This window comes from Perca fluviatilis, chromosome 12, assembly GCF_010015445.1.
Source record: "Perca fluviatilis chromosome 12, GENO_Pfluv_1.0, whole genome shotgun sequence".
In the NCBI taxonomy this organism is placed as follows: Eukaryota; Metazoa; Chordata; class Actinopteri; order Perciformes; family Percidae; genus Perca; species Perca fluviatilis.
Window position 1 is genome coordinate 33,446,514 of NC_053123.1, and position 24,907 is coordinate 33,471,420.

The window sequence follows — 24,907 nt, forward strand, 5'->3', positions numbered from 1 at the left end:
TTATTTTGGCAGCGCAAAACACTGGAAGTACATCGCAAGTTTGTTGGCTAGTCGAGTTAGCGTTAACTTCTTGTCAGTTTTGTCTTAAAAAGTGTTGCTTTAGATGTTTCTGATTCCTCTATTCAGATATAAAACAAGTTTAACTGCCACATATTATCGTAAAGTGTTAGTTTTTGTGAAAACGAGAGTCCGATTTGTGCGGGAAGTAAAACCCCGGAGCACGAAACTACGCTACCCATAATGCAACGCACCGGAAGACCTGTGAGATTGGGGACGTCTGGGGTAGTGTATCTAGCCTCTTGCCTCGCCTTCGGGTTCCCTGATCCGGGCGAGGGTCTCTCTGTAACGGAGGGCATGTGTGTCTCTAAAAGCTAAATTAATCAGGGAAGCGTCGTTAAGCAACTCCTTTTAGTATAGGCCAAAACATCCGCCCCGCTGATGGGCAACTAGTGTTTGTCCGTACGGCAGAAGAGGGCACAGTAGGGCCGGGGGTTGCTGAGGGGAAGGCACAAAGAGGGTTGGTTCAACCAAGCAAGCGAAGCGACGCCTCAGCAACTGCCACACCGGTCGACAACAGCGAAATCTCAATTTAGCTTGCACCTAACTTATAACATATTTGAGTTTGCTAATATTACCAATAACGTCAGCTAGTTCGAGGTGTACGGATAGGCTAACCATTAGCAATATGAGCAGCACATTTTCCGTATTTAAGAATGATTAAACACGGACTTACCTGCAAGTGATGCACGGGCATCATCTCACAGTTTCTACTTCTTTCTTTTCTCTGCTCCTGGCTCCTGCTGTCTTTTCGAGGCCATTTCCAAAAAAGATGACTTAGCCTAGGCTACTGTCAAACTTTGTCAGGTGCATTTCAACAGACCACTGAGATAGGGAAGGGCACCCAGGGGGATCTTGGGAAGTTCAGTGTGTGTGTTTGGGGGGTAGGGGTGCACCATCGTTACTTTCTTGAGCAATTAAATATATCTCTTGTTCTGCCTGTTTTGTGATATACATGCCTAAAAAGTGCCTAATATTTCTATACTGAAATAATATCGGTATTATAATTATTATGACTATGATGATTTTTCATTAGGCTATTTTTGGTGCCCCCTCAGCACTTGGTGCCCTACGCACAGTGCGTGATTCAAGTGGTGGGAGCAGCAGTGCTGCACATGGGTAGGCACTTGTAATGACATTTCAAACATGTTAAGAGGCTAAAAACATGTTTAAAGTCTGCCCGGTTTCAACCTCCTGGGTGCTAACGCTAGCAGGAGGATAACACGGTGTAGGCAGCACCGATCGTTTTTCTCGCTGCTGACAGCACTCCAAATTTACAAACAACAGAGCTACGTGTTGAAATCGACTGGCGGAATTCTCCTTTAAGCCCTTCCTTAACAGGCATGATCTAGAAAAGGTGATTCGTGCTTTTATTAGTTCACGGTTGGATTACTGTAATGCTCTTTATGTTGGTCTGAATCAGACCTCCATCTCACGACTTCAACTTGTGCAAAATGCTGCTGCTCGCTTTTTAACAAATACATCTAGACGTGCACACATCACTCCCGTTTTTTACACCCTACATTGGCTCCCTGTGTGTTTTAGAATCGATTTTAAGATTTTGTTTGTTCTGGCCCCGGAGTATTTGTCCGAGATTTTAACCCTGCGTGAGCATAACCGGTCATTGCGGTCTTCAAATCAACTGGTTTTAGAAGTCCCAAGGTCGAGTTATAAACGGTGGGGTGATCTACCCCAGACTCTGGATATTCACACTATCAAAGATGTAGCTCTTTTTAGATTTAAACTCAAAACCTATTTGTAAGACAATGGCTTTTAATATGTAGAGACAATTTCCTGTTTCTATGTAACCTTTTCTGATTTTACTGTTTTCTATGTTTCATTCTTTTTATTGTATATGTTTTTTTATTCTTGGTTCCTGATGTAAAGCACTTTGGATACCTGCTGGATGCTGTAAAGTGCTATATAAATAAATGTTGATTGATTGATTAAACCAGCTTAGTGCAGTTCTTTTAATGTCAATTCAATGTTTCAGTCTCTATATTTATGTAATAGCATGTGATGGTCAATGTCGCATGCAGCATTAAGATTTAATAAGACAAGTACGGAGACAAGTCCTTTGTCTGAAAAAGTTAGAAGGCAATTTTTAATTTTCACCAGTGCCATCTCAGTGCTCTAAAGTTGGCTAAGACCTCTGGATCAAAAGTGCTTTTTTAAGCAGAGGTTTTATCACAGCTACTTTAAATGACTGTGGTAAAGTAACCTGTTCGAGATATTGCTCAAATAAAAGTAGTAGGAAAATATACTTCAAATCAAAAGTCATCATCATAATCAATATGCAGAATAGCTCCTTTCAAAGTGTTATATTATTATAGAAAATTGTAAGAGCATTTCAATGTTGTATTTTATTAACGTGGAGTCAATTTAGTTAGATACTTTGTATACTACTGTGTAGATTAGTAGTATAAGTACAGCTTCATGTTGTTTTTTTATGTAAAAAGTAATTGTGTCACATAAATGTAGTGCAGTAAAAAGTACAATATTTCCCTCTGAGTTTTGGTGGAGTATGCTCTGAGTATACAGTGAAAAAAAGGCAATACTTGATTAAAGTACAAGAATGTTGACATGCAGGCTGCAATTTGTTAATGTTTCACCTCTAACTGGAACATAATTGTGTAATAAAAGTGTTTACTTCACCATGGTGATCATTGATTCAAACATGTTTTTTAGGTATCATGATTTTCAGATGTCACGCGACTTGATAAGGGTCTCTCTCAACTGGAATAGAGGGGCGGAACTTGAAGGGTCATGCAGGCGTAGACGTACTCTCTTGTGGTGCTTTGATAAACTATATAAAGAGTGAATATCTTCCTTTACTGACAGTCATCAGCTGGTTGTTCTTCTCTGTGTCAGCCAATCATCACCTCAGCAAAGGTAATTATATTTCAATTTATTATCACAATTTCATCGAGAGGACATTTTATATTTTGAGAACACTTTATATAATTATGTATATATTAATCTAAATTAAAAACCATATGTATATTATATATTACACTTATAACTAGCAGGATACTTTAATTTGAGAAATGGCTCACTGATCACAGTATTTAATTGTCTCCATTTATGTCCTTGTCTGCAGTACGTTGACTTTGTTTAACGTCTTTACACAGATGGCATCAGGCTTTCCGTTTGCTTTGTTGCTCTGTTTGTCCATCGGACTGTTGGCTCCATCTGTAAGTAAAAACTATGCAACTATTAATTTAAAAAAACAAATATGTGTTGCACATGAAGAATAATGCAGTGGTTTCCCAACCTGTAAGATTATGAGTTATTAAATAATGTTACTAGTTTTAATGTAGACTGAGTGCAAACTGTAAGCTGAAACTTTAGATAAGTTTGTTCTGTGAAGCTCTTTGGGCTGCATGTTTGTATCAAAGGTGCTATATAAATAAAGTGGAGTTGAGTAGTCCTGTAATTAGACTGCTCGTGTTTAAATACTTAAAAGATTCAGACTGATTCAGGAATGTCTTTTTGTGATTACAGTGTTATGGACAAACCTCCTGCCCAGGTTAGTACAGTATCTCTGACTCGTTGCTCTGATTGTATTTGACTTGTTTGTTCATATAATGTTATGTAGGGGTTTGTAGTTTTTGTTGTGTGTGTGTGTGCGCCTCCTTCCTCTTTTCTCCATGTTGGTTTGTCTTGGATTCTTTTCAACTTCCTTGATTTTACTAATCAAGGAATTTTCAGGAGACCATGATGTTGCAAAACATAAGATCTTAATTCAACCAAAGACCTGAGTTACTCTGCAGAGGAACTGAAGACATTCTCTAGCATGCAAGTCATTTATACATTTGGGAGGATGGAGTCCATATCAGTACATTAGGTACCACATAAGGCCATTGACCTCGCTGTCCCTGGCTGTACGCCCAGATGTTAAAGGAGAATTCCGGTCGATTTCAACACGTAGCTCTGTTGTTTGTAAATTTGGAGTGCTGTCAGTAGCGCGATAAATGAAAACAATCGGTGTTGCCTACACCGTGTTATCCTCCTGCTAGCGTTAGCACCCAGGAGGCTGAAAGACGGAAAGTTTGAAACGTGCTTTTAGCCTCTTAACATGTTCGAGATGTCATTACAAGTGCCTACCCATGTGAAGTGATTCCTCCCGAGTGAACACAGTGAATCTGACTGAAAGAAAGAAATACATAAAAGTTGTAATAATTCAGCTCTGTTAAGTTCCGTTGTTGAGAAGGCAGTAAGACGAGTGCTTAGTACGGTGGCCGGGAAGTGCAATGCAACATTACAAAGAATGAAACACTTTTACAAAGCTCGAGACAAATTTACATTTTGGAAAACAAATTTACATTTTGGAAAACAAATTTACATTTTGGAAAACAAAATAACATTTTAGAAAACAAATTTACATTTTGGAAAACAAAATAACATTTTAGAAAACAAATTTACATTTTGGAAAACAAAATAACATTTTCGAAAACAAATTTACGTTTTAGAAAACAAATTTACATTTTGGAAAACAAAATAACATTTTCGAAAACAAATTTACGTTTTAGAAAACAAATTTACATTTTGGAAAACAAAATAACATTTTGGAAAACAAAATAACATTTTGGAAAACAAAATAACATTTTCGAAAACAAATTTACGTTTTAGAAAACAAATTTACATTTTGGAAAACAAAATAACATTTTAGAAAACAAATTTACATTTTCGAAAACAAATTTACATTTTCGAAAACAAATTTACATTTTAGAAAACAAATTAACAAGATGCAAAACACTTTTACCAGTCCCGAAACAAATTTACAAATGACAGATTCTTCACGGAAAGGGAATGTACCACATACCGGAAGTGATGAGGTGTTGTTGGTGAGCGCAGTCAATTTGTGTTGTTGTGAGTGAGTATATGGCGTGAATGAAGTTTATGGTGACTTTACGTGTGGTCGGTGTTTGGAGTTTTTATATGACGCGGACCTGACGGAAACATTGGAAAAACAGGGAACGTATCGACAGCCGCGGCCGGATCGAAGCTACAGCAGGGGGGCAGCTGAGTCCGTCTGCAGCTGCAGGACCTGGAGCTCACTGCCCATTCCTGGGAGCCAAAACCGACACCACGCAGCTGGAGACCCAGGCCGTATTGCTGGGCCCGCTGGAGGGAAGGGAAGCCCGGGAGAATCAGATCCAGGACTAAACGGAGCGGACTGTCACAGCCTGCTGAAGTTTAAATCACAGGTTTCCTAAAGGGTGTCGCGCGGGACTCGGACTGTGGACGACGAAACACGACTTAAAGTCTCGTTAAATAAATAAATACATGCAGAAATAAATGAATCATTAGTGGGGAGTGAGCCTGGACATTTCAGTCTGTTTAAACTTCACTTTGAAGCAGAACCTCTTAGTTCAGAAGGGTGAAGTTTCCGTTTGTACTCATATCTGTGAACTGATTATAATAAATATTCTTTGTATTAACACATTAATTAGTCTCTTTGTCTTTTTGTTTAAAAAACAAGAACATCGCATGAGATTTTGACGATTTATAGTGATTTTATTTCCGTTAGACCTTTGCCTACATTGACGCGCTGATGCATTGGAAGGACGGCCCATAGACAGTATATAAGGCAGTGCCTCCCCTGTTCCAAGATGGCGGCTCTATTGACGCATTCGATCCATAACTGCCGTAGTCAAGGCGACATGTATACAAAACCTCATCACTTCCGGGTATGTGGTACATTCCCTTTCGTGAAGAATCTGTCATTTGTAAATTTGTTTCGGGACTGGTAAAAGTGTTTTGCATCTTGTTAATTTGTTTTCGAAAATGTAAATTTGTTTTCTAAAATGTTATTTTGTTTTCCAAAATGTAAATTTGTTTTCTAAAATGTAAATTTGTTTTCGAAAATGTTATTTTGTTTTCCAAAATGTAAATTTGTTTTCTAAAATGTTATTTTGTTTTCCAAAATGTAAATTTGTTTTCTAAAATGTTATTTTGTTTTCCAAAATGTAAATTTGTTTTCCAAAATGTAAATTTGTTTTCTAAAATGTAAATTTGTTTTCTAAAATGTTATTTTGTTTTCCAAAATGTAAATTTGTTTTCTAAAATGTTATTTTGTTTTCCAAAATGTAAATTTGTTTTCCAAAATGTTATTTTGTTTTCCAAAATGTAAATTTGTTTTCCAAAATGTTATTTTGTTTTCCAAAATGTAAATTTGTTTTCCAAAATGTAAAAGTGTTTCATTCTTTGTAATGTTGCATTGCACTTCCCGGCCACCGTAGCTTAGGGACCGTCTACAAGCTACAACACCGAAAAGAGATACAAAAATATTTATTAATTTAATGATTAAATAATAATAATAATAATAATAATAATAATAATAATAATAATATCTCTTTTCGGTATTGCACTCGTCTTGCGAGTGGTCACTCACCACCAGAAGTAAACATAAAAAACAAAAAGTAAACAAAAGCTAAATTAGCACAACTTTTATGCATTTCTTTCACATCTACTGCCTATCCATGTGAAGTGATTCCTTCCGAGTGAACACAGTGAATCTGAAAGTTGTGCTAATTTAGCTCTGTTTAGATCCGGTGTTGAGACGGAAAGACTTGGGGACTGTCTACAAACTACCGAAAAAAGATGCAAAAATATTTACTGATTTAATGATTAAATAAGTCTCAAAACTTACATCACTTATAACTTATCTCCTGCTAGTTGTACTACAGCACTTACTTTTAAAAAATAAGCATATGCCTATTTTTGAAAATATGTTTGTATCTCTTTTCGGTGTTGTAGTTTGTAGACAGTACCGAAGCACTCGTGTTGCCTTCTCACCACCGGAACTAAACAGAGCTGAAAGAAATTCATAAAAGTCATAATAAACGACTTTTATGAATTTCTTTCACATTTACTGCAGTCAGATTCACTGGGCGCTATTTTAATGATCTGAAAAGCAAGTAGCTTTGTCCGACGCAAATCTAAAATGGGTTGGTCTGAAGTAGCTAGGTGTGGTTTGGGCGTAACGTGCAATAAACCAATCAGAGCGTCATCTCACATTCCCTTTTAAGAGCAGGCGCGCTTGTTCCATGGCGGATTGCTATTATAACAGTGGATTTGCTTAGTGCATGCCAGCGGGAGTTGTCCGGGATGCGCCAAAGTAATAAATGCCCATTCTTGACCGGGTGGCGATGTTGCTGCGGCCTCTTGGGCGCATCTTCTCAAGTCTGGAGAGGATTGCTGCAGCTATGGAGTGTGGGCCTCCAAATGCACCACCTGCTTTTGTTGTTCCCCTTCCTCCTCCCCCCCCACTCCATCTCCATCCACCCGCTCCACCAGGAGCACATCGCCACTCAAGTGTCCAATCCCGCCGTAGTTCAACATCACGTCTCTTTAAGTCCTCTAATATTTCCTCATTTATGTCATCAACACATCCATGATTCATGGAAATGTTGTGTAAAACACAACAAGCCACAAAGAATGCTGCGGCTTTTTGAGGACTGTACTGTAAAGTGCCTCCTGACCGATCCAAACACCTGAAGCGCATTTTCAGTAATATTTTTCCTTGTAATTATGTATGGTTTGCAAAAATGGGAACTGCTGCATCCGTGTAGATAACGGTACAGATCCATTTGACCGTGCGATGCTTCTGTCGCGCCGCGCTCCACTTTATTCCTATGGGTGATGTCAAGTGACTTCAACATGCACGCAAAGCCTCCCAGGAAGGCGGTGCTGCATTTGAAAAAGTGCTGTGCATCCAAAAGCTGGCCAATGCCCATCTTTATGCAAAAGAATCCATTGGACGTGACTATCCAGTAGAAGTAGACGAAAATCTTTCAAACTGACCTTTGTTGATCTGAAATGAAGACAGATTCAGCAACTGCACGGCCTATTTCTCTCTTAAAATGTTTTCAGAAACACGTTTTAGTGAACTATTTTTGTAAAATACTAGATTGTATTCTCAATACGCTGCCAGTCAGGGGGCGTGGAGCATCAACAATGGATGTGTGATGTCGCGACACCACACTTCAGTCGTGTCAGGCAAATGGATCTGTACTGCAAGAGAAGCAAGGTGTATGCGCGTTGTGCACTAGCTTCATTATGGCCAAGCATGCGCCCCTAAAATAGCATTTTAATAACGTTCCACTGACTTTAGACTAGCACCACTGACTTTAGACTAGCGCCACTGACTTTAGACTAGCGCCACTGACTTATGACTAGCACCACTGAGTTTAGACTAGCGCCACTGAGTTTAGACTAGCGCCATTGACTTTAGACTAGCGCCATTGACTTTAGACTAGCGCCATTGACTTTAGACTAGCGCCATTGACTTTAGACTAGCACCACTGACTTTAGACTAGAACCACTGACTTTAGACTAGCACCACTGATTTTAGACTAGCGCCACTGACTTTAGACTAGCGCCACTGACTTTAGACTAGCGCCACTGACTTTAGACTAGCGCCACTGAGTTTAGACTAGCACCACTGACTTTAGACTAGCGCCATTGACTTTAGACTAGTACCACTGACTTTAGACTAGCGCCACTGACTTTAGACTAGCGCCATTGACTTTAGACTAGCGCCACTGACTTTAGACTAGTGCCACTGACTTTAGACTAGCGCCACTGACTTTAGACTAGCGCCACTTACTTTAGACTAGTGCCACTGACTTTAGACTAGCGCCACTGACTTTAGACTAGTGCCACTGACTTTAGACTAGCGCCACTGACTTTAGACTAGCGCCACTGACTTTAGACTAGCACCACTGACTTTAGACTAGTGCTACTGACTTTAGACTAGCACCCTGACTTTAGACTAGCGCCACTGACTTTAGACTAGGTTTTTCCTGGTCTGTGGCGGAAATGTTTTCTGAAACTGCAAAATAGCACCAGGGAACTTTTGCGCCAGAACATACCCCTCCTCTTTTTGCTGAACCACCCCCGAGCAAGTTCATTCCCTAATTTACCGACGTGCGTCTGTGGAGGGAAAAGTCCGCTGTGCGTCAGGTGCAAAATAGGAATGATACATACGTCAGTGGTACAAAGGCAATTGCGCTGAGTGCAAGATATGGCCCTCTGTGTTCACTCGGAAGGAATCACTTCACATGGGTAGACACTTGTAATGACATCTTGAACATGTTAAGAAGCTAAAAGCACGTTTGAAACTTGCCCTGTTTCAGCCTCCTGGGTGCTAACACTAGCAGGAGGATAACACTGTGTAGGCAGCACCGATTATTATCATTTTTCTCGCTACTGACAGCACTCCAAATTTACAAACAACAGAGCTATGTGTTGAAATCGACTGGAATTCTCCTTTAACGTCCCGTACATCTGCTCTTGACTGATTGCATCACGCGGAAAGATAAATTACGTCCTGATAGGGATTAGGGAGAAAAGAAATTATGTTAGGTTTCTGAAGGAAGGATGGGAGGAGCTTGTATTTAAATTATCTATATAATGTATTAATAATACAAACAGAAGACATGCAACACTGCCTCACAGAAGTTAAATAACAAAAGCCAGTTTGCTACGGACAGGCAGAGGTCGATCAACTTCACATGCTTCACTCAGTCTGCTGCCGGCCGGCACAATGAAGGTCTCCTCCCTCCTTTATCCAGGGAGCTGAATGAGCACAAGCAATAACCGACCAAGCTGGAGAAGGGACGGAGGAGGCACACACACACAACAAAAAATACAAACTGCTACGTAACAAGAATCTAACTTTCTCTTTTTTCCAACATTGTCTTGAAGATCCCTGCCCTCCTGGTTGGACTCAGTTTGGCTCTCGCTGTTTCAGTTTCTACCTCCAGGGAAAGAGTTGGAGCGATGCAGAGGTACAGCAGTTTTATTGAGACTGTCCTGACATATATTTAGATTTCTAGTGGCGGTGTCCTCTAGTGGCCGTAGTAGTTATGACAGGAGCAAAAAATAAATCACTTTACTTCCTGCTTTGCTGCTGTCATAACTACTACGGCCATTAGAGGGCGCCACCACTATAAACCTAAATATGAGTACTAATTTCTGCTTGAACTAACGACTTATGGGACTGTTTTTTGGGGGGGACAGTCTCTAAAAGTATTAATACTTTGTTATAGTGAAAGTCCTGTATTGTTCAAAGGTATGTCAGTGTAAAAATTAGATATCCTGAGATCGCATCTGTTAAAATTGTGATTAGGTTTATGTATTTTTCTGAAATGTTTTTAACCTATTTGAATGTTGTCTCCATTAGAACTACTGCTTGTTTAAAGGTGGGAATCTGGCTTCAGTCCACTCAGTAGAGGAATATGAATTCCTCAAAACCTACATTAACCAAGTGGGCGGTAAAATCGACAGTACCTGGATGGGAGGCTTTGACTCAGTGCAGGTGAGACTTTTATCATCACAGGACATGATGTCACTCATCTCTAAAGGTATCGAGAAAATTAAATTTGATGGATTTCACTTTGAACCAATCTTTCTCCTCTAGGAGGGCATGTGGATGTGGACTGATGGATCCATATTCGACTACGAACACTGGGCTCCGGGGCAGCCTGACAACTCCCATGGAGGGGAGAACTGTCTTGAGAGCCATCTGGGTAAAAAACAACAACATATAAAACATCTTGTCTTTTAAATAAACATGATGATGCAAAAAATGACCTCTAAACTTATAGCAGGCGGTCATATGTTCCAGTCTGAAAGATAAAGTTAGATATTAAAACTCTGGAAACTCTCTCTACAGACACATGGAATGACGATTCGTGTGACAGTAAAAATACTTTCGTGTGCTCCAAGAACCTGTGAGGCCTCCCACCATCATGATCTCACTACAGCTCATCTATAATCTCTATCATTGATTCACTTTCAGTTTGTTCTGCAGACAGAAACAGCTCTCTGCTGACAGACTCACTTTCACTTGTTTATTATCTGAAGAGTTAGGAAACGATTCACATTTGAGATTTAACATTAGAAGGAAACTGATTCTCTGAGCTGGACAAAAACATAATCAGTTATTTGACTTTTAATCTAGTAAATAACACAAAATGAAATACAGAAAACATTCAAATACTCTGACATCTTTTCCATTTTAGTTAACTGAATATTGTCTGTTATAAACAATGTCCACTGATCTCATAAAATAAAACTTAAACACTTATTTGATTTCTCTCTAAAAGTTAATGTTCTGATTGATACAACTCTCATCAGAAGTTCCCTTCGAGCAGACATTAGCTTAGCTTAGCATTAAGACTGGAAACAGGGAGGAACATCTAGCCTGGCTCTGTCCAAAGGTAACAACATCCACCTACCAGACATGAGTGGTGACGATCTTCCCATCAAAAATGTCCAAATAGAAAATAAAGTCCAAATGTTGTCTGAACGTTCTGTGATACAAGAGGAGTTTCTGGTGTGTTGGGTTCTTTATTCATCTGTTTTCCTTCACTTTATAATCAATAAGCATTAAAAAAATAAAAGACATATTGTCACAAACAGTGTCTGGTCCTGACTTACTGACTCTTTTTCTTTAAAGTGACAAATAGTTATATAATTGTAAATAATGTTATTGCTTTTCTTAAATAATTACAATAAAAACAAGGTTAAGATATTAATCCAATATACAAATAAACCCATTGATGAATAGATTAAATAATAGCATAAAGTTTATTTTAAAGGGTTGTGTTTCTTTTTCTTTTAAGTCATGAATTTTCTCTTACGGGATAAAATTACAGTTTTGTGTGTGACCACCGGGTGGCGCATTGACACAGGAAATGCTTATAGAAATCAACAGCCACATTAACAGGTGTGTGGCAAAGGGGAAGGCAAACAGCTTGTTACCATGTCAGTAGTATGGTTTGATTTGTAGCTAGCATGGCTCTCTGTCCAAAGGTAACCAACATCTACCTACCAGACATGAGTGGTGACGATCTTCTCATCGAAAATAAATGTCGATGACAGACTGAATGATGGCTGAGTAGAATGTGGTCAGCAGCTCCTTAGACAGATTAAACTTCCTTAGCTGTCGTAGGAAGTATAACCTCTGCTGGGCCTTTTTCTGGACAGAGTCAATGTGGGGAGACCATTTTAGGTCCTGTGAGATGGTTGATCCCAGGAACCCAAAGATTCAAAGTCCTTTATTAATCCCACAATGGGGAAATTCACAAGTGGAAAAATAGAAGACACACGTTAACACACAGTAATAAATATAATTAAAGAAAGTAAACATTAAATAGTAAATACTGAAATGTATTTACAGTAATTGCACATGTCACATGTTTTATTTTATGTGTTATGTTTTATCAGCCCTGGTGTGTGTGTTTTTTCCATGTGGTCTACTGGGAGCAGTGCTGATTTTAGAGTCTGACAGCAGACCTGCTGTATCTCTCCGTGACGCAGCATTGGTGCAGCAGTCTGTCACTGAAGGAGCTGTTCAGTGCTGACAGAGTGTCCTGCATGGGGTGCGAGGAGTCATCCATCATGGAGGACAATTTAACCACTATCTTCCTGTCTCCCACCACCTCCACGGCGTGAAGGGGGCAACCAAGAACAGAGCTGACCTTCTTAATCAGCCTGTCCAGTCTTTTCCTGTCTGCCACTGCAACGCCACTGCCCCAGTAGACCACTCCATAGAGAATGGCTGATGCCACCACAGAGTCATCGAATGTCCTCAGGAGTGCCCCTTGCACCCCAAAAGACCTGGGTCTTCTCAGTAGATACAGTCTGCTCTGGCCTTTTTTGTAAAGTGCTGTGGTGTTGTCAGTCCAGTTTATTGTTGAGGTGAACACCCAGGAACCCATATGATTTAACCATACTGATGTCCGTACCCAGGATGTTCACAGGATGTGAAGAGTATTTGCTCCTGCGAATGAGGTCAACAACTGCGGAGTCATCAGAGAACTTTTGTAGGTGGTAGTTTCCTGAGTGATAGGTGAAGTCTGCAGTGTAGAGGGTGAACAGGAACGGGGCCAGGACTGTTCCTTGTGGGGCACCTGGGGCTGTAGATAACTTTGTCAGACGCACAGCCCTGTTTCCTTACAAACTGAGGTCGGTTGGTGAGGTAGTCCAATATCCATCCGGTGAGGTGGAGGTCCACCCTCGTCCGCTCCAACTTTTCCCTCAGAAGCGTTGGTGTTGAAAGCGCTGGAGAAATCATAGAACATGATTCTCACAGTGCTTCTAGCCATTTCCAGGTGGGAGAGAGATTTGTGGAGAAGGTATATGATAGCATCATCCACCCCAGTGCCAGGGTGATAGGCAAACTGAAGTGGATCCATGGATGTGCTCACCAGCGGGCGGAGATGGACCAGGACCAGAGTCTTCATCAGGTAGGATGTCAGTGTAGCTGTTGAGATCGCTGGGATTTGGCACAGGCACCACGCAGGATGTCTTCCAGAGCTGTGGCACCCTCCCTAGCTTCAGGCTCAGGTTGAACATGTGTCCCACTATCCTGCACAGCTGATCTGCACAGGACTTGAGAAGCCTGGAGCTGAGGCCATCAGGACCCGCTGTTCTCCTCACCTTGATCCTCCGTAGCTCACTCCTCACCTGGTGAGGAGGACAGGTTGGGGGAGGGGGGCTATTTGTTGGAGGTTGTGAGTGGGGAAGTGATGGCGTGGGTGTGAAAAACCCCAGAGGGTAGAGACAGTGGTGTTTGCTGCAGCAGGGACGACTGAACGGGAGGAGCAGGGACGGACTGACAATTTGTGCGTTCTGGAAAAGTTGAGAACGGCCATCCAACCGACGGCCGTCGGCACAAAAAAAAAAAAAACTCTATTAAAGCAATATTAACAGCCAACAGCAGGGGGCGCAAATACAAGCACTTAGCAAAGGGTGGCTACTTTGAAGAATCTAAAATATAAGATATGTTTTCAGTTATTTCACACTTTTTTGTTAAGTACATAATTCCATATGTGTTCATTCATAGTTTTGATGCCTTCAGTGAGAATCTACAATGTAAATAGTCATGAAAATAAAGAAACACATTGAATGAGAAGGTGTGTCCAAACTTTTGGCCTGTACTGTATGCTACATGTAAAAATAAAACTGAAGAAGAAGAGTCGGCCTACATCATTAGACGCCTTTATCCCTATTTAGCGAATTGCATAGTCAGCTCAACATGAGTGTGCATCATGATTATGAAAATGATCGTGCCATTTAGTTTTGTCAAACTTAACGTATTTAATAATTTCTGTTAGGTTAATTTTAAACATTAAATGCGTTAGAAATGAATCGCGCGTTGTATATGAGAGGTTGTAGTGAACTCAGTTTTGCTGCTAGGATGAAGACTATGGTATTAAATTAAACGGGAAAACATCAGGCATGCATTGGTACCACTCTAAACGTGCTAACAAACAGGGAAGGGGGCTAAATAATTCAGCAAATTTAACCAAAAAATCCTAGCTTGCACTTTCTGTCTGTCTTCCATCAGAGTGCAGTTTTTCCTTGTCTTTCATATTTGCGTTTACTATTGTGGAACTGGCAAAGACCTGGTGGTTGGTCTGACTTTAATCAGAGAGTCATGGAGAAATTTGCTGGCCAGAAGGAAAGGAGAGCAACATTTATGTTCAAGTAGTTAATATGTTTTTTGGTGGTGGGTGGGAGGATATAGTTTAAAAAACTCAGTCAGAGTCACTATCTTCTTATGTTTGTAACTTGAATATGTATCGTATTGTCTTGCTCTTCTTAAATACACAGTTGTTTAAATAAAGTACTGCTGGTTGTTTTGCCCAGTTGTGCTGCTTTCTATTTATTCCCCCCCTCACCAAAAATGCACTTTCAAATTCGTGGGATTTTTCCCTTTCCCATTTAGTGGAGTAGAAGTCTACAGTGAAAAAAAGGAAATACCCAAATGTTCCACCTCTTACTGGAAAAACGTTTATGTAACAAGTGTTTCCTTGTTTTTTATAAGCACCATCATGTCATTCAGGAATTAGAACATGTTCTCAGATTTCAATATTTCAGATGCCACGTCACTTGCGAAGAAGTCTCTCTGTGTACTGGAAAAGAGGGCCATCACTTGAAGGATCTTGCAGCGTTTTCAACACGCTTTGATAAACTATAAAGACTGGACATTTTCTATCAGTGACAGTCATCAGCTTGTTGTTCTCTCTGTCAGCCAATCATCACCTCAGCAAATGTAATTATAGTTAAATTTATTATCACATTTAAACTAATCCTGTATTCATCGAGAGGACATTTTATATTTTGAGAACACTTAGTATATTTAATATTTAGACATTTTAAATATTAGTTAATCTATTTAATATGAAACCATATTTATTATTAGTTATTAGTATCTATTTTATTATATAACACACTTATAACTAGCAGGATACTTTAATTTGAGAAATGGCTCACTGATCACAGTCATTAATTGTCTGCATTTATGTCCTTGTCTGCAGTACGTTGACTTTGTTTAATGTCTTTACACAGATGGCATCAGGCTTTCCGTTTGCTTTGTTGCTCTGTTTGTCCATCGGACTGTTGGCTCCATCTGTAAGTAAAAACTATGCAACTATTAGTTTAAAAACAAACTCAATGTGTTGTACATGAAGAATAATGCTGTGGTTTCCCAACCTGTAAGATTATTAGATTAGATTCAACTTTATTGTCATTGTCATGTGCATAGTACAAGTACAAAGACAACGAAATGCAGTTTGCGTCCAACCAGAAGTGCAAAAAAAAAAAGCAGAAAAGTGCAATGCGATATACAAAGTATAGACAGGTGTTGCATAGGCAGGACAAGGAATATATTGCAGTGTTATAAGAGTACTATATGAACAATGTATGAACAACATGTACAGATATGTGCAATGTAGTAGCAATGAAACATTTATTAAATAATGTTATTAGTTTTAATGTAGGCTGAGTGCAAACTGCAAAGCTGAAACTTTAGATAAGTTTGTTCTGTGAAGCTCTTTGGGCTGCATGTTTGTATCAAAGGTGCTATATAAATAAAGTGGAGTTGAGTAGTCCTGTAATTAGACTGCTCGTGTTTAAATAATTTAAGATTCAGACTGATTCAGGAATGTCTTTTTGTGATTACAGTGTTATGGACAAACCTCCTGCCCAGGTCAGTACAGTATCTCTGACTTGTTGCTCTGATTGTATTTGACTTGTTTGTTCATACAGTGTTATGTAGGGGTTTGTATTTTTTGTTGTGTGTGTGTGTGTGTGTGTGTGTGTGTGTGTGTGTGTGTGTGTGTGTGTGTGTGTGTGTGTGTGTGTGTGTGTGTGCGTGCCTCCTTCCTCTCTTCTCCATGTTGGTTTGTCTTGGATCTTTCAACTTGCAGATTTTACTAATCAAGGAATTTTCAGGGAGACCAAGATGTTGCAAAACATAAGTGTGGTGGCAAATTTTATTTTAACCATTATTGTTTAATCATTATTGATTAATGAGTTTAACCATTTGTTTAAGGATTGTTTTAAACCTCCACAAAAGCTGTTCCTTCCTCTTAGACTCTTAAAGACCAGAGAGGGAAAGCTGCAGCCATGAACTCTCAGCTAGAAGTTTCTTTTTAAGAAACTCTAGCTTCTCATTTTGTTTAACTTTTAGCAGACAAAGTCGAGAAGGCCACAAACCATGTCTCCTTCTGCCTCCTGAGATAAACTATTGTTTAGGCTAATGTTGGGAACAGATAGCAGAGGGGAAGGTGAGGATGGTTTGACTTTTCGTGATGTCCTCTTTTCAACTATGGCCAGGCTAAAATATAAAGTTAGAGGGGTGGCTTGAGAGAGGTTTTGACTATATGATGTTGTGATGTTTAGATTTTAGGTTAGAAATGCTCATTCAGTTGTACCTGTGAATCTGTATTCTCATATTTTGCAAAATATAATAAATGCTCAAAGACCAGACTTTGGTTTAATTCTCAAACAGTCTTTATTCGTTTTCATTTTTATCATTGATATTTACTAAACTCTGCTGCTTCAAGAAAACTTCCACGACATAAGATCTTAATTCAACCAAAGACCTGAGTTACTCTGCAGAGGAACTGAAGACATTCTCTAGCATGCCAGTCATTTAAACATTTGGGAGGATGGAGTCCATATCAGTACATGACGCGTTTAACATTAGGTACCACATAAGGCCATTGACCTCGCTGTCCTTGGCTGTACGCCCAGATGTTAACTTCCCCTACATCTACTCTTTACTGATTGCATTACATGGAAAGATATATTACGTCCTGATAGGGATTAGGGAGAAAAAAGTGTTAAGTTTTCTGAAGAAAGGATGGGAGGAGCTAGTAGCAAAATGATCTCTATCATTTAAAAATAATACAAACAGAAGACATGCAACACTGCTCCACTGGAGTTGAAAACCAAAAGCGAGCAGGGGACGACTCGTGGGGTCTCCTCCCTCCTTTATCCAGGGAGCTGAGTGAGCACAAGCAATAACCAACCAAGCTGGAGAAGGGAGGGAGGCACACACGTAACAAAAATACATACACATACACCTACATAACAAGAATCTAACTTTCTCTTTTTTCCAACATTGTCTTGAAGATCCCTGCCCTCCTGGATGGACTCAGTTCGGCTCTCGCTGTTTCAGCTTCAACTTCCAGGGAAAGAGTTGGAGCGATGCAGAGGTACAGCAGTTTTATCAAGACTGTCCTGACCTATATTTAGATTTCTAGTGGCGGTGTCCTCTAGTGGCCATAGTAGTTATGACAGGAGCAAAAAATAAATCACTTTACTTCCTGCTTTGCTGCCTTCATAACTACTATGGCCTTTAGACGGGGGCCACTACTCATTTGCTCGGGGGTAGAGGGAGCACTGGCCCCCGGTGGCTGAAACGGGTAATTGCATTGTTTCAAAAATGAGTGGAATAATAATACATCTGATTTCATATAGGCCTACTGCTTTAGTAAAAAAAAAACTGAGACCATTGTTGACGCATATGCAGGACGCAAAATATAAAAATGACTGTTGCACTAGTCTTGACATCTTGCCGTGCCAACGTTGCAATAAAGGTTGCCTAAATGCCATGTACAGTGCAGGCCAAAAGTTTGGACACACCTTCTCATTCAATGCGTTTCCTTTTTATTTTCATGACTATTTCCATTGTAGATTCTCACTGAAGGCATCAAAACTATGAATGAACACATATAAAATGATGTACTTAACAAAAGGTTAAATAACTGAAAACATGTCTTATATTTTAGATTCTTCAAAGTAGCCACTCTTTGCTTTTTTATTAATAAGGTAAATAATTCCACTAATTAACCCTGACAAAGCACACCTGTGAAGGTAAAACCATTTCAGGTGACTACCTCATGAAGCTCATTGAGAGAACACCAAGGGTTTCGCGAGTTATCAAAAAGCAAAGGGTGGCTACTTTGAGGAATCTAAAATATAAGACATGTTTTCAGTTATTTCACACTTTTTTGTTAAGTACATAATTCCATATGTGTTCATTCATAGTTTTGATGCCTTCAGTGAGAATCTACAATGTAAATAGTCATGAAAATAAAGAAACACATTGAATGAGAAGCTGTGTCCAAACTTTTGGCCTGTACTGTATATAAAGCTTACTCAGCTTACTAACTGATTGCGCATTTTGTGTAGATTTGGACTTTTATACGTTTTATTCCACATTGTTTAAACGGTGAAGTGGATCTACTGATCGCTGTGGATTACTTTTTTTCGTGTCATTGGATTGCGCCAAAATACAGATCTTTTTTCTTAACGTTTTATGGTGTGATTGCGCTTTGTTTCTGCGTTTGGAGAGGCATCTCAACAGACTGTAGGTCGAACACTGATTGGTCACTGTTACATTTTAGTTGTATTTAAGTGTCGGGGCATTCCGCCAACGTCTATTGCGTTTCCAAGACAGCCGTGCCGCAATTGGATTTCATAAATGCGAATTGTTAAATTGTTACAATGTAATTTAAAATCTGCTATAAAAATAAACATATATGTTTATTTAGCACGTTTGTTTTGTCCATATGTACTCGTGCTGTCCCCCCCAAGTGGTAGGCCAGGTCTCAGCTTCTACAACTGCTAGAGTTTTTTTTTGCCCCGCCTGGCTTGAATGTCAAACTCCACTTATGCTGCAACTATAAACCTAAATATGAGTCCTAATTGCTGCTTGAACAAACGACTGATGGGACTGTTTTTTGGGAGGAGGACAGTCTCTAAAATTATTAATACCTTGTTACAGTAAAAGTCCTGCATTGTCCAAAGGTATGTCAGTATAAAAATGAGATGTCCTGAGATTAAAATTGTGATTAGTTTTATGTGTTATGCTTAAATGTTTTTAACCTATTATATTGTCTCCATTAGACTTTCTGCAAGTCCGCCGGTGGGAATCTGGCTTCAATCCACTCAGAAGAGGAACATGTATTCCTCAAAACCTTCGTTAACCAAGTGAGCGGTGAAAACAGACGGACCTGGATCGGAGGCTTTGACTCAGTGCAGGTGAGACTTTTATCATCACAGGAAGTGATGTCACTTCTCTCTAAAGGTATTGAGAAAATGACATTTGATGAAAGAAATAAAGAACAGAAAGAGGAAAATTACTCTAAATAAAACAACAGAAAAAGGAGGATCCTCTTTTGATTTGACTTTGAACTAATCTTTCTCCTCCAGGAGGGCGTGTGGATGTGGATTGATGGATCCACATTCGACTACAAAAGCTGGGCTGATGGGCAGCCTGACAACGCACGTGGAGTTGAGCACTGTCTTGAGATGAACTATCAGGGTAAAAAACAACAATATAAAAAGCATTTTGTCTTTTAAATAAACATGATGATTCAACAGTGATCTCTAACCTTGTAGCAGTCTGAAAGATAAAAAGTTAGACATTAAAACTCTGGAAAATCTCTCTACAGGAAGGAACTGGAACGACGATCCGTGTGACGACATATCTCCTTTCCTGTGCTCCAAGAACCTGTGAGGCCTCCCACCATCATGATCTCACTACAGCTCATCTATAATCTCTATCATTGATTCACTTTCAGTTTGTTCTGCAGACAGAAACAGCTCTCCGCTGACAGACTCACTTTCACTTGTTGACTATCTGAAGAGTTAGGAAAAGGTTCACATTTGAGATTTAACATTAGAAGGAAACTGTCTCTCTGAGCTGGACAAAACCATAATCAGTTAGTGGACTGTTAATCTAGTAAATAACACAAAATGAAATACAGAAAACATTCAAATACTCTGGCACCTTTTCTATTTTAGTTCACTGAATATTGTCTGTTATAAACAGCTCCCTCTGATCTCATAAAATAAAACTTAAACACTTATTTGATTTCTCTCTAAAAGTTCATGTTCTTATCGATACAACTCTTGTCAGAAGTTCACTTCAAGCAGACGTTAGCTTAGCTTAGCATAAAGACTGGAAACAGGGAGTAACAGCTAGCCTGGCTCTGTCTAAAGGTAACAACATCTACCTACCAGACATGTGGTGACGATCTTCTCATCCAAAATGTCCAAATAGAAAATAAAAGTCAAACTTTTGTCAGAACGTTCTGTTATACAAGAGGAGTTTCTGGTGTGTTGGGTTCTTTATTCATCTGATTTCCTTCACTTTATAATCAATAACCATTAAATAATAAAAGACATATTGTCACAAACAGTGTCTGGTCTTGCTGTTTTCTCTAAAGGGACAAATAATTCTATATTTGTGAATAATATGTTATTGCTTTTCTTAAATAATTACAATAAAAACAAGCTTAAGATACTAAATAAAAATAAACATATTGATAAATAGTTTAAATAAGATAATAAAGTTTCATACCGTGTCATAAACTTTCTTTTACAGGTTTATAAAGTGTACTTGGACTTTTATGAAAGAAAAACAAACAAAATGAAGTAAAAGTACCCAATACCACAGAGTAGAAATACTCAGTTATATAAAAATATAGCTAAAGTAAAAAAGTATCAGCATTAAAATAACCAAAAGTAAAAGTACAAATTGTAAAGAATTTCAGAATTATATTATCAATAATCCTTTGATCAATTAAAATGAATATACCCTTTTTTTAAACTACAACCAAACGAAAAACAAACAATGTGGGGAGACACGTCTGTGTCTGTGTGAGTGTGAGTGTGTGTGAGAGTTAAAGTGCGAGGACGAGGGGGTGTGATGAAACCCAGGGGTTGCTCGGCTACGCCCCATCCGAGCTAGGCTATGTGTTAGCTGCACAAAAGCTATTTAGCCCCAAGAGGGCGGTAGAGGGCTGCTTTGCATGCCACATGGCTAAGCTAGCCAGTTAGCTCAACAAACTAACAGGTTGCTGACAAAGAGACACTCCAAAGAGCGCAGTTGTAGACACACAATAAACCACTTAGCGATGTGCTTGCTGTGTAGCTATTCGATGTACGTGACTAGCTGTTGGCCAGCTGTTCACTTGGGCGTGTGTGTGTCCATATAGTGTGTGTGTGTGTGTGTGTGTGAGCGGTTAGTGAAAGAGGAAAGAAACACATTTAGAGAAAGAAAGACACTTTGAAAACCTGATTATCTCATTGTGTTCCCCCAGCCTGCCTATGGTCCCCCAGTGGCTAGAAATGGTGATAGGTGTAAACCAAGCCCTGGGTATCCCAATTGCACCTGACTGCAGTACGCAGATCGGGGTTGGGCCAAATGTAGGCGGAGCTAAACGTTTGACTCCGTGGGTGCGCCATCTGGTGGCGGACATCAGGCAGCACATTCTCAAACGTCAATGCAACACCTTTATAATATAATATATATTATAGATATATAGATTATAATAAATAATGATATTTGAATTATAGATATAGAGATTATAATAAATAATGATATTTGAATTGTAAAAAGGAAAAAAGAACAGGGTTGGGTTTAGGAAAAGAAGAACGGGGAAAGCAAACATGACTCCCGGGAAATGAGCCCTGGTCTCTGGGGAACGCCAGACAACAACTGATGGTTGTTAAGGCAGAGGCGGAGTGGTAATCGGGAAAGTCCGGCTGGCTGCCCGCGGACGGACGCCGGCTGCCCGCGGACGGACGCTACCTGCCGGCCGGTGGTCTACAAAATTTCCCGGTAGATGTTTTGGTTCCACTCCGCCGCTGGGTTAAGGAAAGGATAACGGGGAAAGCAAACGTAATTTGCGGGAAACGAGCCCATGTCTCTGGGGGACGCCAACAACGGACGGTTGGGTTAAGAAAAACAACAACGGGAAAAGATCTCCGGTCAGCTTGAAAGTCCTGTGTTTTCCCCTCACACCAATTGCCAGAGTGATAGAGAAATGGCTCTGCCAATTGCTATTTGGCAAGTGGGCGGAGTCAAACGTTTAGCTCCACCCACATTGAGCCACTCCTCGATCTGCGTACTGCAGTCAGGGCTTACTCGGGTATCCTGCTCTGCCTTTGAGAAAATGAAAGCTCAGATGGGCCAATCAGGAATCTTCTCCTTATGAGGTCATAAGGAGCAAGGTTACCTCCTCTTTCTCTGCTTTGCCCGCCCAGAGAATTTGGGCCACCCATGAGAGAGAGAGAGAGACATCATGGCTTTCAAACGAGCAAAGTGGCAGTTGGTCAAGGCCACACCCCCACCCTCCACCTTGCCCCCCCTCTCTCCTCCTCAATAGCTACAGACACAGAAATGGCACATACTAAGGAAAGCTCATTATGGGACTGGCTCTAGTGGCTGTAATTCTGCACCAAGGCTGAATTTCGGGAAAGAGATTTCAGATACAGTATTAGGGGACCACTAAGGTCTATATAAAAGAGACTTCAGATACAGTATTAGGGGACCACTAAGGTCTATATAAAAGAGACTTCAGATACAGTATTAGGGGACCACTAAGGTCTATATAAAAGAGACTTCAGATACAGTATTAGGGGACCACTAATGTCTATATAAAAGAGACTTCAGATACAGTATTAGGGGACCACTAAGGTCTATATAAAAGAGACTTCAGATACAGTATTAGGGGACCACTAAGGTCTATATAAAAGAGACTTCAGATACAGCATTAGGGGACCACCAAGGTCTATATAAAATCATCCAAAGAGAACCATGTCATGGGACCTTTAAAGTGTAAAGTTAAATAAATGATCACTTCACTACTTTCATTGAATTTGTGTGTTTCATTCAATTTTTTAGCTATTAATGATCAAAGAATGTTGAAAAAAGTAACCAGAAATATGTGACAAAAATATTGAAAAAAATTGACCAAAAAGTCGAAAATCGGGAAAAGGTGACGAAATGTTTTTGTAAAAAGTGACAAAAACATCACCAAAAAAAGTTTTAATTTCAAATTTTGACCCAGAAAAAAAAAAAGTAGAAGTATAGATACTAGGGTTTGAAAAGACTTCTGTAGAAGTTGAAGCATCAACTCAAGCTTTTTTCTCAACTAAAAGTGTAGAAGTACTGGTTTCAAAACTACTTAAAAGTATAAAAGTAAAAGTAATATAAGGGGGAAAAAATGCCATTAAAAAAATGCCATTAAAAAAATGCCATTAAAAAATGCCATTAAGGGTAGTGCACTATAGGCCCCCTGTAATAATAAAAAAGTTAATCTAAAAAACAAAAGGAATAAAAGGCATTAAAGAATGGCTTGTGTATTGCTAAGGCCACAGGGTCAAAATTAAATGATTTATTAAAAATGTAATAACAATAACAACTTATTTCAGGCTGAGTCTGTGTTTTTCAGACAACAGCAGCTACAGTCTAGTGTTACAATCCTCTCCAGTGAAATACAGACACACTTTTACACCGTCAGCTGTCAGCATTTTAACCCTGTTTACTCCAGCTGCTAGCTAACGGTAGGCTAACGTTAGCTACTGCAGAGTGTAGTGTTAACTAGCTAACGGTAGGCTAACGTTACCTGCTGTCGAGTGTAGTGTTAACTAGCGCCCCGTGCGGCGATGTTTCACTTGCCTCTAACGTCCGTTTTCGGAGCATCAGAGAGAAGCAGGCATTTAAGTGGAACCTAAATAAGGCACCGAAATCCATGTTGCTATTCGGTCCGGTAGATAACGGTCGTTAAGCTACCGGGTGCCGTATTTGCACCGGGTCTGTGCAGGTGCGATGGATCGCGTACAAACCAATAGGGTGTTGGAATGGTATATGTTTATACTTCTCATCCAACCACAATCAAATTCATTCTATCCGGATGGCGCGATTTATCTGGATAGGTTTTTTCTTTGTGTGTGTTTTTTTTAACGATGACGAGCTGGAATGAAAACAAGCCGAACTGAAATAGGAGTAACGAGGCTATTTTTAAAATGTTAGGAGTAGAAAGTACAGATAATTGCGTGAAAATGTAAGGAGTAGAAGTAAAAAGTCTGCTGTAAAATAATTACTACAGTAAAGTATAGATACCCAAAATTTCATTTTACGTAAGGTAACGGTACGTGTAATTTGCCGTTACTGACGCACTGATGATCGATGGGAAGACAATACAAGGGTTAATGGAAACCGTGAAATTTTTCTGATTGGCCCAAAATGTATATACAGTAAATATTACGTGTAAAATATACTGACCATTAATAGAATCCAAAACAAGGTTTAGTTTCATTAAAATAAAGAGTTACACTTTACTTGAAGGTATCTACATAAGAGTGACATGACACTCATGAATGTGTCATAAACATTCATGACATAACCCTTCTTTTAGTAAGTGTCGATAGCGTCTCTCAGCTGCAAGAAGCGGCAAATCTGTCGGCGTTGCGTTTTAAGCAACCAGAGCGTCAAGCAGAAAGATGAAAGTAGGTCAACTTTATGGTAATGAGCAATGACGCGGTTCAGTGGCAAACACCAGCAACCAATCGGATTATAGACATCCTTCTCGCTGGCTGAGCCCGGAGAAACATACAATGTAAACTTTCGTTCCTACCAAAACATAGTTCTGAGAAAATGGAGGAAAAGCTCATAATGGCCGTTGCTGGGTTCCCCTATCATTTATGATTTGACTTTATTTGCATACAGGGACCAGTTAACGTTACC

General features: G+C 39.6%; 2 protein-coding genes across 3 annotated transcripts; both read left to right on the forward strand.

Annotated features, from left to right (window-relative positions):
* Positions 1-2,811: 2,811 nt before the first annotated feature.
* Positions 2,812-11,490, forward strand: LOC120570552 (galactose-specific lectin nattectin-like). 2 transcript variants are annotated; one of them, XM_039818949.1, is made up of 7 exons: positions 2,812-2,949; positions 3,158-3,251; positions 3,562-3,586; positions 9,772-9,854; positions 10,250-10,384; positions 10,487-10,595; positions 10,742-11,490. In XM_039818949.1, exons 2-7 carry the CDS (start codon positions 3,189-3,191, stop codon positions 10,801-10,803), a joined length of 477 nt encoding a protein of 158 aa, XP_039674883.1. In that variant the 5' UTR covers positions 2,812-2,949; positions 3,158-3,188; the 3' UTR covers positions 10,804-11,490. The 2 variants fall into 2 exon arrangements, with proteins under 2 accessions (XP_039674883.1, XP_039674882.1); XM_039818948.1 differs by having other exon boundaries at positions 2,814-2,949; positions 3,189-3,251.
* Positions 11,491-15,044: 3,554 nt separating this feature from the next.
* Positions 15,045-20,575, forward strand: LOC120570549 (galactose-specific lectin nattectin-like). Its single transcript, XM_039818944.1, has 7 exons — positions 15,045-15,130; positions 15,427-15,489; positions 16,042-16,066; positions 17,497-17,579; positions 19,276-19,410; positions 19,582-19,693; positions 19,824-20,575. Exons 2-7 carry the CDS (start codon positions 15,427-15,429, stop codon positions 19,886-19,888), a joined length of 483 nt encoding a protein of 160 aa, XP_039674878.1. The 5' UTR covers positions 15,045-15,130; the 3' UTR covers positions 19,889-20,575.
* Positions 20,576-24,907: the final 4,332 nt, after the last annotated feature.

Coding starts and splice junctions, on each gene's coding strand:
- LOC120570552 (XM_039818949.1), top strand. CDS start 3,189: ATGGCATCAGGCTTTCCGTTTGCTTTGTTGCTCTGTTTGTCCATCGGA. Junction 9,855..10,249: donor AGAGTTGGAGCGATGCAGAG/GTACAGCAGTTT, acceptor TGTCTCCATTAG/AACTACTGCTTGTTTAAAGG. Junction 10,385..10,486: donor GAGGCTTTGACTCAGTGCAG/GTGAGACTTTTA, acceptor TTTCTCCTCTAG/GAGGGCATGTGGATGTGGAC.
- LOC120570549 (XM_039818944.1), top strand. CDS start 15,427: ATGGCATCAGGCTTTCCGTTTGCTTTGTTGCTCTGTTTGTCCATCGGA. Junction 15,490..16,041: donor TCGGACTGTTGGCTCCATCT/GTAAGTAAAAAC, acceptor TTGTGATTACAG/TGTTATGGACAAACCTCCTG. Junction 16,067..17,496: donor TGGACAAACCTCCTGCCCAG/GTCAGTACAGTA, acceptor ATTGTCTTGAAG/ATCCCTGCCCTCCTGGATGG.